This window comes from Phaethon lepturus, unplaced genomic scaffold (genome assembly GCF_000687285.1).
Source record: "Phaethon lepturus isolate BGI_N335 unplaced genomic scaffold, ASM68728v1 scaffold21924, whole genome shotgun sequence".
Taxonomy (NCBI): Eukaryota; Metazoa; Chordata; class Aves; order Phaethontiformes; family Phaethontidae; genus Phaethon; species Phaethon lepturus.
The window spans coordinates 5,616-23,855 of record NW_010534308.1 but is presented as its reverse complement, the minus strand read 5'-3'; the positions used below and the strand labels follow the sequence as shown (position 1 = coordinate 23,855).

The window sequence follows — 18,240 nt, the reverse complement described above, 5'->3', positions numbered from 1 at the left end:
CTTCCGATCGCAAAGAAACCTCTATCTCTCAGGTTTTTCCTTATTTCTTTGGCTGTAAGTATAAATTTTTCTAATTTCTTCATAATGTGTTTGTTACAGGAACTATCATGCAAAGTAATGCAACTATAAAAAAGATTGGAAGGCAGATTTCAAGAGATTAAAGAATTAAGTGTGAGCACTTTAGCTATGAGGCAAGTAAGATCAGGCAAAATAATATCTTACAAATGTTTGAAGATTGGAAGGATATGTGAGTAACACATGAAAGAAACATTTTGAATGTTTGAGAAAACATGTATTTTGCAGGAGAAGTTTCTTCAGGGAATACTCGTTTCCTTCCTTAAACTTATGTCCTATGTTTTGTTTGTTTTGAACGTGGAAAACTGGAATTAAAAAAAACTCAAAAAGTAACGTACTGTTAAAATAATATGTTGCAAGCTGGTATTACTGCATCCTGCTGTTTTCAGAAGCAAAACTTGAGCCTGACTTGAACCACTTCATCTAAAGCTCAAAGTTAGGAACTGTAGGATAATGTTCTGGCTTCCAAGGAAAGTTTCAGATACAATTGCCAATCAAGCACCTTGTGGCAACTGGCCTGCAATGATATTATGATCTTAAGTGTGGTATCCCGCTCAGAATCTTTAAACACAGCTAATAAAACAGGGTAGTGGAAAGGACAGTTCTGTACTGCTCAGCAGTATCAGCCAAGACTACCTTTGAATCTTCACAGTAACCACAACACCTGCAGATCTTCTCAGTTGAGCAAGGAGCACATAAACTAATTGGACATAGATAATGTGAATGAATGGAAACACGTGTTGGTCAGAAAATTTCCTATTTGTGCATTTTTATGGTAACACTGAGCAAAGAATGCTGGCCCTCTTCTGAATTCCTTCAGTGAGCTGCTTGATATTGCATAGATACGCAAGAGGAACACAGAACACGGAGATGCCTAGAATCACAGAAGCTTCTGATAAATTTCTTCCCCTTTAAGGCATGTATGGCCATTTTAACTGATCATTGAGAGATGTTGTGCATAAAGTAGTGAAAAGTCAAGGAAAAAGTCATACCAAACTTGAGCAGGAAAACTTTGGAAAAAACAAAGGTGGCTGTAGCCTTGCACAATAGTGATAGGAATGCATCATGTTTTTTGTCTTCCTTCAGAAAGGTTAAGTAAATATGCACAAATATGTTTGTGATCTCTGCTCCAAGAGAGAAATAGCTGGATTGTGTCCTACACTAGAGTTGGAAGCTGGTCCCCCAGGATCCTACTCCCACTCAGCTTTCAAGGAAGAAAACTTGTCAGGTGGCTCAGATTTTTTTTATTGTGGATGAATGTTCTGCTCTTGAAGAGATTTGCTTAAGACCTCTTTTGGGCTACTGGCCTTTCACCAAGATTTAGAAGAAATAAAAACTCCTACAGCAGTGGCTAGATCAAAGGACTTTTCTTAGTAGAGCTATTTTGCTTATCCATTAAACAGGCATAATGTCTGTCAGAGAAGGGGGAAAAAGCGTTCCTTGGGTCATCTTATCCTACACTGCTACCACCATCACCCAACCAAGTTAAGACCACATGTAGGTGTGAATGGGTACTTGGATGCCTCTGGTTCATTCTTTGGGTCATTTTGGTTCACTTTAGCAAATCAATCAATAGGAATTCCAGAAGACTGGTGGATGGAGAGTCCCAAAGTGAAGGAGGCTGGAAGCTTGTAACTTTTGGCAACACAACAAAAACTCTTCTCCATCTGTAGTTTATCAATTGCAGAACACTGGGTACAAGTGAGGAAAATGACCTCCTATCCATGGAGGTATTGGGGCCAGCTGAGCCTTTATCCACCGTCTGCACAGAAAAGAGGAGGGTCATAGTTAACAGAGACTGTCCCCTGGGTAGTATAGAGGTGCCCATCTGCTAATCTGACTTGATGTTTTGGGAGATGTGGAGAGCCTGCCAAGGCTTGTCTGACCCTCTGTTACCCCATGCTGAACCAGAGAGGGAGGAGAAGGGCTGAAAACAAAAGAAAAGCTAAAGAACACATGGGCCCATTGCCCAGTGGGGCAGGGGACTAAATGACAAAGGATGTGGAAAAGAATGGGAGGTTGACTGTCTGTCCTGGTTTTGCTGGGATAGAATCATAAAATCGGTTTTCTGTTCAGGAAAGCTGCATTTCTGAGAAGACTGTAGCACCCCTTACTGTGAGAACAAGGTTTGATAAGACACTTTGTTTTAGTTCATGGCCAGCCATGGTATGCGGGTTTCCATAGTGATCAAGGCCTCTTGCAGTCTTGAGACAGCCAGGTGCTAAAGCTAGGAGGAATGGAGGCTGAGCCAGCTGCCCCAGGCTGGCCAACAGAAGTATTCCATACCATAAACATCATACTCACTATAAACTGGGGAGTGTGCTGGGAACGTCTCTCTCTTCCCCCTGCCCCGCCAACGGCTGCCATCCCTGACGGCTCTTGCCCATTGCTCTGCTCCCGAGGCCTACTCTCCCTGCGCTGGAGCCGTGCTGCTCGCAGTGTCTGCCGACCAGTGTTCGCTGCTGGGAGTGCGCAGCTTGCGACCACTATCTGGGCTGAGTATAAGTCTGTCTACTTTATATTTTATTAAATCTGTTTTCTAGACACAGATTTAATAAAATAAGTAATTCAAAACCCATTTGAACCCACGAGTTTCCTTTTTTCCCCAGTTTCCCTTTCTCGGCTGAGAGGGGGTTTTCGTGCTATAGAGCACGTGCTTGCATTTAGTCCAGAGGTGAGCTAAACCAAGACAGTGTCTCATTACCAACCTCACATTACATTGTTTCTTACTGGTAAGGTCTGCTGTTTGGCCTCCCAATTCTCTGAGCCTTCTAGGAGTCTGTGGGGAATGTAACATTACACACAGGAGTGGAAGATGCAGCTAGGGAGTACTTAGGCAAATTGGGCATATGCAAGTCCGTGACATCGTAGGATGGGATATGCCCTTGCATGCAGAGGGAGTTGGCCAATGTCATTGCTGTACTCTGTCATCTCTGAAAGATCATGATGAGCAGGGGAGGAGCCTGGTGACTGCAAAAAGGCAAACATTGCACCCGTCTTCAAGAAGGACAAAAAGCAGTATATAGGGAACTAGAGACTAATCAGCCTCACCTCAGTCCCTGGAAAGGTTATTGAGCAAATCTTACTCAAAGCCATTTCCAGGAACATGAAGGATACAATGACTTGGAACTGCCAACATGGATTTACAAAGGGGAGGTCATACTTGATCATCCCTGGTGCCTTCTGCAATGAGATGACTGGCTGTGTGAATAAAGGGCAGAGCAGTGGATGTTGTGTGCCTTTAGCAAGGCCTTTGACATAGTTTCTTGTGGTAGCCTGATAGCCTAACTATGGAGGCTGGAGAATTGGAGAGAAAAGTGGGTGGAAAATTCCTTGGGCCTTTGGGCTCAAAGGATGATAGTAATTTGAATTCTAGCTGGTGCCCCTCAGGGATTGGTACTGGGTTCAATACTGTTTAATGTCCTTATTAGCAGCCTGGATGATGAGGCTGTATGTGTTCTCAGCAAGCTTGCAGACAGTACAAATCAGAGTAGTTGGTATCTTGGAGGGCAGAGCTAGACAGGTTGGAGAACTGTACTGCCACAAATCTCATGAAGTTCACCAAAGGCAAATACAAAGTCCAACGTCTTATAGGATAACCACGTATAGCATCCATGCTGGGGACTGACTGGCTGGCTGCATAAGAAAGCAGTTTTGCAGAAAAGGACCTGGGGATCCTGGTAGACAGTCAATCATGTAATTTGAGCTGTAATAGCAAGGGTGTAGCCAGCAGGTCAAGAGAAGTGGTTATTCCCCTCTACCTGGCACATGTGGTACTGCAGCTGCAGGACTGTGTCCAGTTTTGACTTCCCAAAATACGGAAGTACTGCAGTGCGGTACTGAGAAGGTTAGGATCTGAAACACGTGACCTGTGAGAAGAGGATGAGGGACCTTGGCTTCAGCCAGAAAAAGAGACATTGAAGGGGAGATCATGTTGTTTTCTACAGCTATCTAGTGGTAGGATGTAGAGAAGATGGAGCCAGCTCTTCTCAGTGGATCCACACAGGAACAACAAGAGGCAACAGGCCAGGAACCTGGGAAATTCAAGTTCTAAAAAGTACTTTTTCTACTATCAGGAACAGTCAACCACAGGAACAAGGACCCTGAAAGAGAGTGGAATCTCCATCACTGGAGGTGGTGGGAACACAACTGGACAAGCCTCTGAGCAATCTGCTCTGCCTGTCCCTGCTTTGGGCAGGAGTTTGGACAGGATGACATCTGGAAGCCCCTTTCAACCTGCTTGATTCTGTGATTCTGTTTTAGTAATTATGTTTTACTGACTCCTCCTGCATCTATAAATTCATAAGCAATAGTAAAACATGCTAACCCTTGGCAAAGTAGTGACATGGGGACCTTAACTTTTTTATTGAAACCAAAAAAGTATGAAAATGAGCTTTCAATGAAAAAGCAGGGAGGAGGGCTTACCTTGAAAGCCAAAAGGTCTATTAATACGTTTTCAGTTATGAAAAAGCCAATTACTTGGATTTTCAAATTTCTTTTGAAAAGCAGCTGCATAGTTATATTACAGGAATTAATTTAATTCAGTGTTGCTTTGGCCTTTCCTTGATTCAGCAACGTACTGCTTTGAAAGACTCCAAGATGAATAATGAAAGTAGTGATGCAAAAAGGCAATCACTAGATCAAATGAAGGAAGGTATTTGAGGTGCCATATGAGTGCTGACATTCATGCATATTCCAATTTACACAGTATTGACAGAGTACTTTGAAGATTAATGTGCTCACATTGGTAATTTTATTCTTGTAAGGCCTTTTATAAAGTTGTATTGGGGTTTTTTTTGCATTGTGCTAAATACCATATGTTGCTTGGGTCCTGTATTCAGAGGTCCATCCAATTTAAAACACTAGGTCATGTAAGAATATTTCAGCCTTTAAGCAAGCAGATCTTTGATGCCTTAATAGCTGTGGGGGTTTGGGAGGAGGGATGTTCTGTGTCAGGTAAAAATCTGATTTTTGATGGCTGAAAATCTTTTCAGTCTCTTATTTTACTATTATTTGTCATCGATGAGCCTGGATGTTTCCCTTCAGGTGCTTAAACAGTCCTCTTGTGGTTTTGCTTTCACATATAATGCAGAGAGAAATAAATGGGGTTGTTTTGGTTTGGGGTTTTTTTGCTGGTTTTGGTTTTTTAATTTGTGCTGTGAACTACTGTGCTGTTCACTGTGTTTCTTCACCAGTGTATTGAGACGTACTGTTACCCTTCTTACTCAGTTGGCAAAAGGGATGGCATCTCATGCAGCTCTGGAAACACAAGTAAACGATGCTACTGAAGCAGCCAAAAAATACATGGCCGAGAATGAAAGGCTGCAGGAGGTATCTTTGAACTTTTGTAGTTATTTTCTTATACAGCAGGTAATCAGTGCAAAATACTCTGGGGATTGCTCCTGAATAATGTTTGTTCACTTTTATTTCTTCTGGTGGAAAAAGGAAGAACAGTGTTCTTACAATATTTAATTCAGAATGCTGAATACAAATTTCAGTAGCATTTTATTAACAAAGGAAACAAAGTAATTCAAATAAATTAAGTTCTGTCTTTCCAGTACAAATTTCATAAAGTAGTCATATATTCTTAAAGTACCTCTTTGGATTTAATCATGGTGAAGTAGTGGGCGACTCTAATTTTACTCTTTTTATCCTAAACAGTTGGCTGTTTAGGTCAGGGCTGTGGCAGTCCAGTACAGAAAAGCCTATGCCATAGCTCTTCTCGTGCTGGTTGTTTCTTCTAAATGGATTTGCTCCTGTCTTGGAATGTCTTTTCAAAGTTGTAAAATTGGTCTTTTGTATTTATTGTACTTTGTATTCTTGCATCTCTTTTTATGGTCGGTCAGCCAATTTCCTAATATTTTCCTTCCTCAGTAAGGCACTGCTGTAGTATTGATGAGGATATTACCAAAAATTTCTTATTTAAAGGAACCACCAATGGATGAAAGACAGGTTATTTTCATGAGAAAAATGGGGAAAATTAAGCTATCATTTGTCTGCTGTGGTTCAATGTACAGTTGTATGCAGGAAGGGAAGTCAGTAAAGATAATAAAGATAAATGTATGAAATCTTTTCTCGTAATTGGTTAGTTTGACTTCTGTTGGAAGAGATTGAACCATAAGCTAGAGTGCAGATATCCAGGTTATGAAGACTTCTACAGCACTCTTCAGTCTGGCACATTGTCAAAACAAAATTCACTGCAGGTGTGTATAGGTTTCCTTCCAGTTTGTCTGGAGCAGTGTCTATGGTTACCAGCACTGTAATTTTTTTTGTAACAAATCTTTAGACAAAGAGAACAGACTCTGGACAAAAAGTACTAGAAGGGATGCAAAAAAAATCCAGTTGTTTGAGAGGCATAGTAAAACAAGGATCACTAGAGTGTGTGTTAGGTATTTCCCCAGTATGAAATGATTCCACAATTTGGGGATTTAATATTTTGTGATCCAGACTCCCTCCCTCAGCCATGGTATTTGTGTGTCTACTGCGTACTGGTACATTTTTAAATTTTTTTTTCCTCTCTCTGTCCTGTTGGGATTTGGCCAAAAGTGCTCTTTTTGTTCTGCTTTCACATTCTCTTAGCAACACATTCTCTTAGCTGCTTGTAACTGATAGCCAGAAACTGGGAACTCTATTCCTGCCTGTTTCTATTTGTGTGTTTGATTGCATGGTTTGCAAAAACAGTGGTAGCTACAGGTACACCCAGCGTGCTGTGGCTGGATCTCCATTGCGCTGGAGATGCAAAGTGTTCAGAATTGATTTATTTTAACTTTATAGAGATACTGTGACTTAGGTTCTTCTGTGGCTTGGCCCCTGCATTTGTGTTCAATTACAAGCATGCTTCACTCCATCATCAGAGGCAAGAGCAATTGCACTTAGGGCACTGGCTGTAAGTATAAATACTGTAAGTTTACTCTAGTGTGCTAGGTCTGCACTGTCTCCTCTTCATGGTTCCACGGAGCACAGGTCTCAAGATATTTGTCTAAAATATTAACTATTTGTGTATTAATAGGAAGGGATTAACACAAAGGAAAGGAAGCAGACTGGCCAATTTCATGACAAATTGGCTGTGGTTTTGTTACCAGCAGGCAAATGCAATCTCTACTTTTTGGCTAAATAGCTTCTGGAAGATTTTCTTCATCTGTTTTCTTTGGATTGTTTACCAGTCTTTATAAGCAGTTCTTTTCCTTCTTCCTAAAGTAATCTTTCCTCACTGCTCCACCTATGCCCAGTAAGCTCTGATATCACCAGTTCACCTAATAGCTGTTCATCTCAGTTGTTCTACTTTTCTTTTTCCCATTAGGCGTTTACCACTTCTTTTGCCATTTTTGTAACAGAGATGATGCTTGGTTGCATAATACAGGCTGTATGAGCAAAGAGTCTAATTATGGGTTCTAATCCTTAACATATGATACTTCAAGTCATCAGTAGCAATTGCCTTAATGATAAGAGTGTGTATAAGTGTAGTAGTGCCAACATTTTCAGAGTACGGGATGTATACTGCTCTTGTGCCTAGTACTTACAGGGCTGTTCCTGAATCCTTTTCTAGTTTTTTCTTGCATTTCAGTAGAAATCTAATCTGGGTGTTGAGGTATTCTGAAGATTGGAGAGGTAGCTGCATACCTACAGGGAGAGATTTGTGATGTACTAGATGATTTAAACCAGAATAAATTATTAGAACAAGTTGCACGTAAACATGACAGTGTTCTGTCACTTGCAGTCCCAGTGTATTTCTTCTGGAAAAGCCATTTATAATGTAGACAGAAGTTGTGGGCTTGATGCAGAGATATAAAGTACACTTACACAGAAGATAATGCTGTACTATTACAAGTATGCCATTGCTATCAACTTAAAACATTGTGCATTTTTTTCCTTGTTTTAATTTTGGGGTTTTTTTTCTAGAAAGACTGAGTATTTGCATGGGTCATGTTGGCATTTGATAAAACCTGTCACTTTGCAAGGTCAAGGCTGCCAATAACCATTCTCTGGTTATTTGGCATTAATGTCAGACTAATGAAAACAAAATTAATTTTAGCAACTGTCATTTTTAATAGGCCTTGAGTGAAAAAGGAAGCAGTAAAAAGAAAGAGTCAGCAGAAGCAACTGATGAAAAGTTGAAGGAGGAAATTGAACATTTGAAAGCAGAGCTGCAGAAGACATCAAATGGTAAGCATTGGTGAGAACTTCCTTGCAATTAAGAAAAAGATGATTTCAACACTGAGATGTCAAAAATTTATTCTAGGTATAGCATACATTAACTTCATCAGTTTACAGAACACTTGGCTGGGGTTTCTTCACATTTGACTAGGAACTGGAAAAACATGCCATTGCCATCCCCATATTTTAGTGAATGTTTTCATTATGAAAATGTGTACAGTGTAATTTGAACACGTCAGTTAAATTGGAATTATTAACAAATTGAACTGATAAATATTTTAAGTGATGTTGATTCATCTTCATTAATGACAGCACCAGGATATGGAATCAGTTACAGATTACTTACAGGCATCAGACTGATCTGTCATGTCATAGATATCAGCCACTCTCCCTGTATAAAATGGGGAAGTATGTGGCTGAGGTTTTTCCTATAAAGTAGGGTTTGATCAGATAGCAGAAAAGTCTACGACTAGTATTCTAAATATATCTATCTCCTGCACCAGAGTTGTTAGGGGGTTTTTTTTGCCCACAAGGAAACGTGCCTTGCAATTTGTAACATAATACTTTTGTTAGGAGCTTCCGTGTTTAAGGTTTAGGTTGTCAAAACTTCTTTCTTGGCAACCCAAATTGAGATAGAAGCAGATTTTACCTGTTTAGTTCTGTCTTACTGGGATCTGTCATGGTGTGTGATGCTTATGAACACCTGCTCATCTGAAATTAGTGTTTTTAAAATAACACTGCCTGTGACCTTGTAAGCATTAATCAGGTATTCAGACTGTAACAAAATACAGATTTTTGTGGTACCAGATAGCATGTTGTCATCAAAACATAGCCTTGCTTTCATATTGCATGGCACTGCTACAAATCTGTAAAAATAGCAACACATATTTCATTAATCATTTTTTGTTGTCCACTGTCAAGACAAACAAGAACTGTATAACAGCTGTTTTCAGTTGGGCTTAAGGCAACAAGAATCTTTAAATGGAGAGTTTCATTAGTTCACATTCTTAGGCAGGTTTGATTGTGGGTTTTCCCTCTCCTGCTGTTTTCTTAAAGAAAGGGGAGAAAACTGCCTTTGAAGTGACAGGATCAGTGAAAAACTTAAATGCATATGTTTTATTTAAACTAACTGGTGGTATGTAACACTAATATAATGTAAGCTTTTCAGTTAGGAATGCTAGAGAAAGCTAAGGAATAAATAGATTTGCCACATGCTGCTTCAGCTGCATTCTCCCTGTGGGCTGTTGCCCATCCGAAAGATGTATAAATTAAGGCACGCTTGAGTCTTTTGTTAGGGGAAAGGTGGGGAGAGGGTCTTTTTAAGGAATTAATAGAAAATATTTACAACCCGTCCCATGATGCCATCCCCCTCATTGCCAAAACAGAAAACCCCATGGTTACTTTAATTACCATCATCAGCTAGATGGTGTTAAGATATGTCTATCTTTTTTGGTAACTTTTCTTATATGTTATTTTGAGCAAACTCATAACCAGAAAGCTTAAAGTACTTGATAATAACCATACCTGTAGACACAGCTTTCTATGGAGTGTTGGAGATTTAATGTGAATCAAATTTACTGTTTTCTTTTGAAACTTCTGCAACTTAGAAGGTGAATGTTCATGCTCGCTAAAGTGTGAACAGTGCAACACTTTGATTGCACAGAATCAAAGTTGAGATTGAAAAGCTTGTTTTACCTCTTTTTAACAATTTGTTTCATGCCACTGAGCTCACATGACTGAAGTAATCTTTCCTCTGTGTCCACAAATTGAATCCATGAAATTTTGGGGTATTTGGAGGTGGGAGAAGGGAGTGAAGAGTGTGTTGGATGTCACCTACTAATGAAACAAACGATTATAAAAAGGAAAACTTTACTGGTTTGAGGTTTTGGGGTTTTCTTTTTGTTTGTTTGTTTTTCAGCTATAGTATCAGTAAGAGTCCTAAATTATATTTTGTTCTTGTTTGGGTTTTTCTTTTGCTGCTTGAATGAAAAAACAAGTATGATCTTTTTTCATAGAGCAGTTTCAAATATCCATTGCTCTGGACCGGTACATTTGTTAAGATACTTATGCATGGTGATAGGGTAATATATTACTGTATAGTAGGCCATGTGTTGAAAAGTGTGTTACCTCAATAGAGGGGCACCCAGGAGGACTCCTAAATGTAAGTCTGCTTCCTAAATGTAAGTCATCTTCACATTTAAATAATGAAGTTTAGTATAGATTAGTGCTGTGACTTCAGGGGCGATTTAAATTTTCTGTAAGGTTTTGATTCAGTATTTACAACTTCTGGCAGAGAAAATACTGTATGCCTCCACTTTCTGAAATTCTGACTGAAACTTTAGTGTAGACAGTGATTATTGCATACTTTAGGAGAGTCACCTCTAGTTGCTCAGCTTTCTACCTTTTACAGGAAGTGTAGTCTACTGTATATTTTTTGTCAACTTAGCTTAGGATTTTACTTACGATTAAGACATGTTGCCAACTACTGCGCTCTGGGCAGGTGGAGAGGAAGATGAAAATACATGACAAAGAGACAGAGTAGTGAAATTGCTAAAATCTGAGTAAAAGTTGGAAATGGGTGACAAAGATTTCAGATAAATTTGTTTGCTTTTCAGACTTGACTTTCCTACCCGCCTTGATGCCCTTTTTTCACTTTATTGTGGAAGTGAAGGAAAGAGGGCTAGTTCTTCACTATTTTATTGCAGACCCACATACTGAGGACTCTATAGACACCAGCAGTGGGGCTAGCACTTTCAGAGCCTAAATCCATTTTTAGCATACCTGGACATGTAATAACATGACTATTCAGAAACCTTCCGAGATGGTATTTTATTGATACACTTGTATATCATGAAAAATGTCTCACTGATACCTAGAAATAAATATATGTACTCCTACGTGTCCTGGTTTCACCTAGTGCAGATCTGAGAATGTTTCTCCTGCTACATTAGACATAATTTCTAACAAAATGTTGATTCAGGTAATTAGAGGCTCTCAGTATGGCTGCTGGTCTCAGAGCTATAGGAATTTTCTGGGGAAAGAAGAGATGCTGTGGTATTGCTTCATTTTGATAGTTTTGAAAATTATCCGAAAAGCTGCAAGAAAACAAAACTATCGGCAACTGGAGATGACATCAGAGTATGAGAGAAGTTTCATAAAGCGGCTATCCTTACAGCAATCGGGTTGGGGGCAGGTACGGGACATTTGGTGCATTAACTTTCTTTTCTGGCTTACAGATCCCGCACTCTGCAAATGCTGATGTGTAAAATGTCCATTTGTTATTATGGGACCCTTTGGGCAGGAGGGAGACTTCTGCAGTGCTGTACTATTCCACCTTCTTTCTCGGGTCTTTGTTTTTTTTTTTTGACACTGTCCTAGTGTATGGTAAAGGCTATGGCTTCATTTACACAACAGAAATTTACACAGAACAACTAGTATTGATCAAGTCTTACAGCATAACATGCTGGTGGCAGACTCCTGTCCAGCTCATTGACCCCTCACTCTTCTAACAATATTTCATGGAAGATGACGTGTACCTAAAGCTTCTACCTGAATCTGATGGAGCATAACAGGTATTGCGGTCCCCGGCACCTGTGTGCAGTTACTGAGCTGTGACCTTATTGCATCTTTGAGTGGAGTCTATAGTGCTACATTGAGACAAAACCCAAAGACTGTTTCTTTGTCTCTGCCATTAGGATTTCACTTTGTGAAATGTGTGCTGACTCACCAAAATCATTCAGGTGCTTTTGAACTTTAGGTCAACTCTTTCTGCAAATACTCTCTGTATACATATGTTGTTGTCATAGGCATACAGTTAGGCAGGAGGAAATTCTGATTAAACTTCCGTGCATCCTTTAATGAGGTTTGTTTTGTGTACAGAATGTGTCACAAGGGTGCTTTTTGTTTCATGGTTGCATAGTGCTGTAGGAGACTGGAGTAGGAGAGCAATAATTCATGTGGAGGGCTGGTTTTGAAACAGCTTTTAATTGTTGACTATTCTAGAAAGTATGCATGTACAGATGTACAACTCTCACTTAGCATTTAAGTTTATTAGGTGTTACAATGAACAATACAGACATCTGGAATACATTTCATAGAACTGTTGCTGACAGTGAGACTTCAGCTTTCAGTTTTACAAACTATCAGCTTTCTTTTGTAAGCTGGGAATAGGAGATACAAGTTAAGAGAATTGGCCACAGTCTCATGTTATTTAGCTGATGGCAGAGGGAGGTTTAGAAACAAAGTCCATCTTAACCTTACTTTTTAACTGTGACATCACAACCTTGGTGGGAGCCATTGCACAATGTCACATGCAGCAAGAGTTGATATTCATATTTGTTGATTCAAAGGGATGGTGTTGCATACAGCAAGCATGGTTTTGTTATACAAGGCCATTCATGCCATCTGAAGATGCTGTAACATCCCTTTTGTAACAACATTTCATTTGAGGTTGTGAAAGAAGGTACTTGGAGCAAACTTGTGTGTAGTCTTTTGGCCCTGCTTTCTCTTTTTAAACTTTATCTGACCATTACATCTTAAGGAGAAAATTCAGAATTAGTATGGAATTACTTGACTGGAGTTGTGTTCCCAGCTTCACAGTGTATTTGTTGCCAAACCTCTTGTCCACTCAGTGCCTAAATTCTTAAATGTGAATAGCTCTTTCTCAACTTGAAGACTCTTAAAAGAGAGGGATCTTTCTTAGTCTTAAACTAGTCCAAATCATTTGGGTTTTAGACTTGTATTGTGAGCAATGCTAATTTAAGTTCCAAATCGTTTCCTTAGTAGCAAGCACTGTAACTCAAGTGATTTAGTCAGACCAACACTAGTAGTTGTGCAGGGAAATGCCCAAAGAATCATTGGTTGCTTTTGTTGCTGTTTGGTTTTGTTTTATTCTTTGGTTCTCCATCCTTGCTGAAATGAGAAGATAATGTAAATGCTACAGCTACTGAGCTGTGGTAACCTCTTCAGCGCAAGTTTATTCCTCATCCTGCTTCAACTTTAGAGGAATCTGAAGGAAACTATCTATTCTGACACAGGATACAGAGAATGTGGTAAGGGAAGGACAAGTTCTCTACTTCTCCCAGACTGTACGTGTTACATTAGTTTATGGACCTCCAGTCACACATTAAGTGTAAAGGGATAAAGTTTTCTATAAATCTCTATGTTGGTATACTGTCCTAAGAATATTTTCTTGATTTTTCTTTGAACAGAAGGAAAAGGAATGAAAAAGAATGTCCCACCTCTCACGGTACTGAGGCTGGATTCCAGTTTTGGGACTTACTGACTATTCCTCTCATTAGTTGCGTTAACATAGAAGCAGCATTCTTACCTCCTGCCTGCTCATGCATTTACTTGGTAGGAACAATCAGCTGTTGGGTTTTGCTTGCTGCCAATCCAGCTGTTCTGTCTCCTGTGAGGCAAAGTAACAGGCCACATGGAAGCCAGAAATAATAACTGCCCGTATTGTGCACACAAAGGATCTTCTGTTTTCTGCTGGATCAGTGTTCATATGATACATTCCATATGACAAATAATATACCTGTATGATCGACTTGGCTGCACTGCAGTGACTGCACATGCAATGGCAAAATAGTTTAGCAATGATGTATGGACGGTCTCCGCTGCTTGGCAAGAAGACATCCAGAGAAGTTGGTGCACTGGGGAATTCATGTTGTCAAAGATGTGAAGCTCGTTTTTATTGCATGGCCCCAACAGCAATAAGTCTGGCTTTGGTGGAGTGGTGGGTTTTTTGGTTGTTTTTGTCAGTAGCCAACACAGGTGGAAAGGACAATCTGTTCTTTGCTTTTTCTTCTTCTAGGGTTAGGTGATGTATTCCTGTCATACATCTGTTTTGGTCAAAACATTGAAACAATGCAGCAGCTTGTTTGCTTTCTTGGTTTGCAGATACTTTTAGATATTTTGTTCATGTTTTAAAGATACAGTAGTTTTTTAGTTGCAATTCAAGTACTATGCTGCTGCTTGTAAACAGCTAAATAGATCAATAGAAATTAAAATTAGATCAATAACATTGAGTTACGACTTCTTCAGAAATGAGATATTGTTCATTTTTACTATATGTACAAAAATGTTTAAGCAAAGGCAAAATTTAGCTTTCTAATTAGCAGACTCTTGCAGAGGTGAAATGGCATATGTGCATGTTTTTGTCTACAGCTTAAAAATCAGAAGCTTATCAAATTGTCACAAGTTTATTTTAGAGTGATTTCCAAATTTTACTGTTGAGTATTTTAAACAGTAGCAAGACCAGAGAGAGACTAAATGCAATGGGGTTTGATTTGGGAGATGTTTGGAAATCATGGTTATTCCAAATACCAAAACCTTTAGAAAATGTTTTTTGTATTGATGCTGTCAAGAATGTATTAAAGGGTGAAGGATATCCGTGTAAGAGCATGGAAATGAAAGGAAGGATGTAAAGAGATGGGAAGAATTTTTGACCACGTTGGAATCAATAGACATAAGTTTAATTAACTTCAGTATACCAGAATTTCAGGCTAGGTAAAAGTCTGACTACTGGAAAGCCACTTGCATACTTTTAAAATGAGAATTATTTTGAATCTGTACATTCAAATTAATTAAAAATAGCAGAAAAGTTGGGGGAGAGGGTCGTCCTTTTTGCATGTAGGAGAGTGGTCAAATGTCTTCTGTCCTGTTGTTTCAGGGATTAGTTCCCAAAGTGAACCATGATTCAGACCAGTGCTTGTAGCTAGGTGCTTAATAAAAAACACATCTAGCTCCTCATCTTCTGAGAACAGGCTCTTACAGAAGTGCTGCAGTTCTTGAGTGTCTTGGAGGTCTCCGGGAAAGAACAGTCTGTCTCGGGGAGCTCACAGTCAAAGGATAGATCCACAAGGAAAATTGCAAATGTTTCTTTCTTTATTTGTACCATCGAGATTTGGTTTTCTGAATATGACTATGAGAAGCAGCCTGATAGGTCGTTAACAACGTTCTCTGCTTTAGCATGAATAAATCAAGTTTTAGGGTATGCTCATACTGTTACAGTGAAGAAATATAAAGACACCCGAGATACCTATAGCAGAGGAATATAAGAAAGTCTAAATAACCTTACATGAATGCTTACATAACAACCTAGGAGTAATGGCTTTGTGAAACTTTATGCTGATTTACCCTGCATTGTAAACTAGCCCCTGTGGAGTCCTGGGCTGTTTTGTACAGCAGCACACATGCTCTCAGTTTATTGCTGTTGAGATTGTGAGTAGAGGAATTTTCTCATGTTAAAAAACCTGTTCACACTTGTCTATCCTACCACCATCATTTCTGCCTTCTCATCTATTAAGTGATGCTTCTAATGAATTAACTCATGCATGGTAAAATATATAACAGGCTGAAAAGGTGGGGATCTATACTCCTATAATAACGTATTACTTTCTCACCACCACCACCCCCACCACTTTATAGACAGCCTCAGTGTTTGAGTTCCTTCTTTGTTTTAAGAGGGCTGACAGTTTTGGTTTTGGGGTTGTAGAGTTCTGTTTTTCTAGAATTGTCTTCTGCAATGTGACAGAACACTGTAGTCATCACTACCTTGTCACCTCTGTCAACAGTTTATTGGTCTTGCCCTTACTTTTCTTACGGCCCCTTCCTGTTCCTTGTGCTGCTCTTCCTAAATACAAGTCATTCTGTTTCCCCTCCCTGTCCTGCACATCTCTTCCTGTGTCCATCTGTGATGCTCTGTTTTAAATTTATGCTTTTGTTAGAGGAAGCACTGCCTAGGGCAGTGGAGCCCCAATACATCAGTAGGGCTCTGAGGAGGTGCAGGAATACAAGTAATTAAAACACTAATTCTGATATTTTGCAGCTCTCCATAAGGCAAATAGTGAAGTGGCTGCAGTTAAAAAGCAGTCTGAAGGCCTTAAAAGAGAATATGATCATCTGATGAAAGAATATGAACGACTTCAGGTAGGTGGTTCTGGATCACTATATGAGCACTACGTTCTGAAATTGTACCAGCAAAATTCTGGTTCTTGGGTATTTATTATGCAAGAGAATTTATGAAAATCTTTGCTATAGCATGAAGTTACAATGGGCAGAACTCCTTAAACTTCATCAAAATAGTAGAATTTTGTTTTTCAAGGACTGGACAGCAAACCTATTAGCATTTTCTTTTTTGCATTTCGGGTGATAAAGCTCAGGTCATCATTAAGACTTGCTTTTGCTGTCACTTGGGAAATAAGATTCAAATAGTTTTCATGTGATGATCAAACTGAAACTTTGTAAGAAAATGAGTAGTGTGTGTGGTATATACATAATTTATAATAGTAATTTTATTTTGTTTGCTCTTTAAACATGCTTTTGCAATACTGGATTATAAATGTTGTAATACTGTTGATATGCAAGAACAACAACAACAACAACAAAAAAAGCAAAAAAAACCAAAATAAAACCACCCCACACCAACCTAGGCTAAAAACAGGCTACTATAAAATTTCAAACTGAAGTACAAAATAAATAAAAAAAGAAACATAGCAAGCAAAAGCTGAATTAACAGTTTGGTTGGGTTTGCATATGTGCATGGCTATAATACCCAGTACAGTAATTATTTCTGGTAGAACTGGGAGCCCTGCTTGTTCTTTAAGTTGTTTGACAGACGTTTGTATGTTCCATGCCTAATGTCCGCCTTAGAATTCAACCAAAATTCAATAAAAATGAAAGTTAGCCTGTTTACAAGTAATGGTCTTGGGAGGAAATAAATAGTTGATGTTAAAATTATGGTGACCTGCTTTTCAAGAAGAGCTGTTTGGTCCTGTATTAATAAAATAAAATTTTTTTAAAAGATAAATTTGAGCTGGTTATAATCTTTTTTCTCTACTCTGTGAAGCCACTTACTGATTCCCAGCCTCACCCTATACTCTTACAGAGATTGCTCAACTGATCTCTGTATTTGAATTAAGACCACCATGCATGTCCTATCTTTGTTGTGCTCCCCTGTGTAATGAGCCGTAGTAGTCCTGCTGCATTTCTAACAGTCTTGTGGTCTAGAACACACATCCTTACAGTTTTCTGTGTTTACTTCTGAATGGAAAGAACAGAAGGTACTGAGCACACAGTAGATGCAGCTCCTAAGGATAAATCAGTTGATAGCAGAAAACATTTTCTGCTGAGTTTGCTGCACAGTTCAGCTGTAACATGAGCAGGGAGCAGAAGCTGCGTGGCTCTTACTGTGCCTAGGATCAGAAGCGCACGTGTTATGTGGGGTAGTATTGATGGGACTACAACTTTGAAGGGTGGATAGTGAATCAGGTATAACTGCAAGGGGGCAAAATGTGGCATCTGGGGTCAACAATTTCTAATCTTGCCAAACATAAAATATTATTTTTAATTTATGTCTTTTCAGGACAGTTTAAATGAAGCAGAAGACAAGAAGGACCTGTAGGTGCATCTAAGACAGATGGCATTGGTACAGTTGCTTCAATGTGAAAAGCCTTGTGCTGTTTAGACTCCTGATGTGTATCTGAAACAAAACTTGTTTTTTCCAAAAAGCACATGCACTGCAGGTCACTGTTCAGCTTCCTCTAATATATCTTGGTTGCCAAAATATTCTGTATTGCAAATAAAATGTTAAGTGACTTACCTGATTTACCATGGAGTTTGTCGTTGCTCTTGTGAGGAGAAACTCTAAAATCAATTCCATCTGGAGCAACTTGACTGTTCTCCAAGCTTTTGCCTTCCAGAATGGTAACAGATCATGTACCATTTACTTGTAGCATTTGAGCGAGGTTGTATATCACACTATATCATAAAAACACAATTACCTAAACCTCCTTTGCAACACCTGTTTGGAGTCTTCAAAAATTCAGTTACCCCAGTGGGTTGAAGAAGGCTAAAAGCTTTTCATCAGCCCTTCCACTTCAGTGGAAGATTGAATGACACTCAATCTAAGGAAAATAAAGAAAGAAGGAAAACTGCGTTTCTAAATCCATCTCACTAGCTTGTGACTTTGACTTAGCCACATGGATGAATGTATTCAACAAATAG

The 18,240-nt window shown here is 39.1% G+C and overlaps 1 protein-coding gene across 1 annotated transcript in view; it reads left to right on the top strand.

Annotated features, from left to right (window-relative positions):
- LOC104619569 (B-cell receptor-associated protein 29-like) overlaps window positions 1-17,638 on the top strand; it is a gene marked incomplete at its 5' end in the record, with an annotated part of 20,498 nt that extends 2,860 nt beyond the window's left edge. The window contains 5 exon segments of the mRNA XM_010285490.1: window positions 1-54; window positions 5,271-5,406; window positions 8,127-8,238; window positions 16,064-16,164; window positions 17,600-17,638. The exon segment at window positions 1-54 is cut by the window's left edge and continues 20 nt beyond it. Of these exon segments, the coding sequence (XP_010283792.1) occupies window positions 1-54; window positions 5,271-5,406; window positions 8,127-8,238; window positions 16,064-16,164; window positions 17,600-17,638 (442 nt within the window).
- Between the last annotated feature and the right edge of the window lie 602 nt (window positions 17,639-18,240).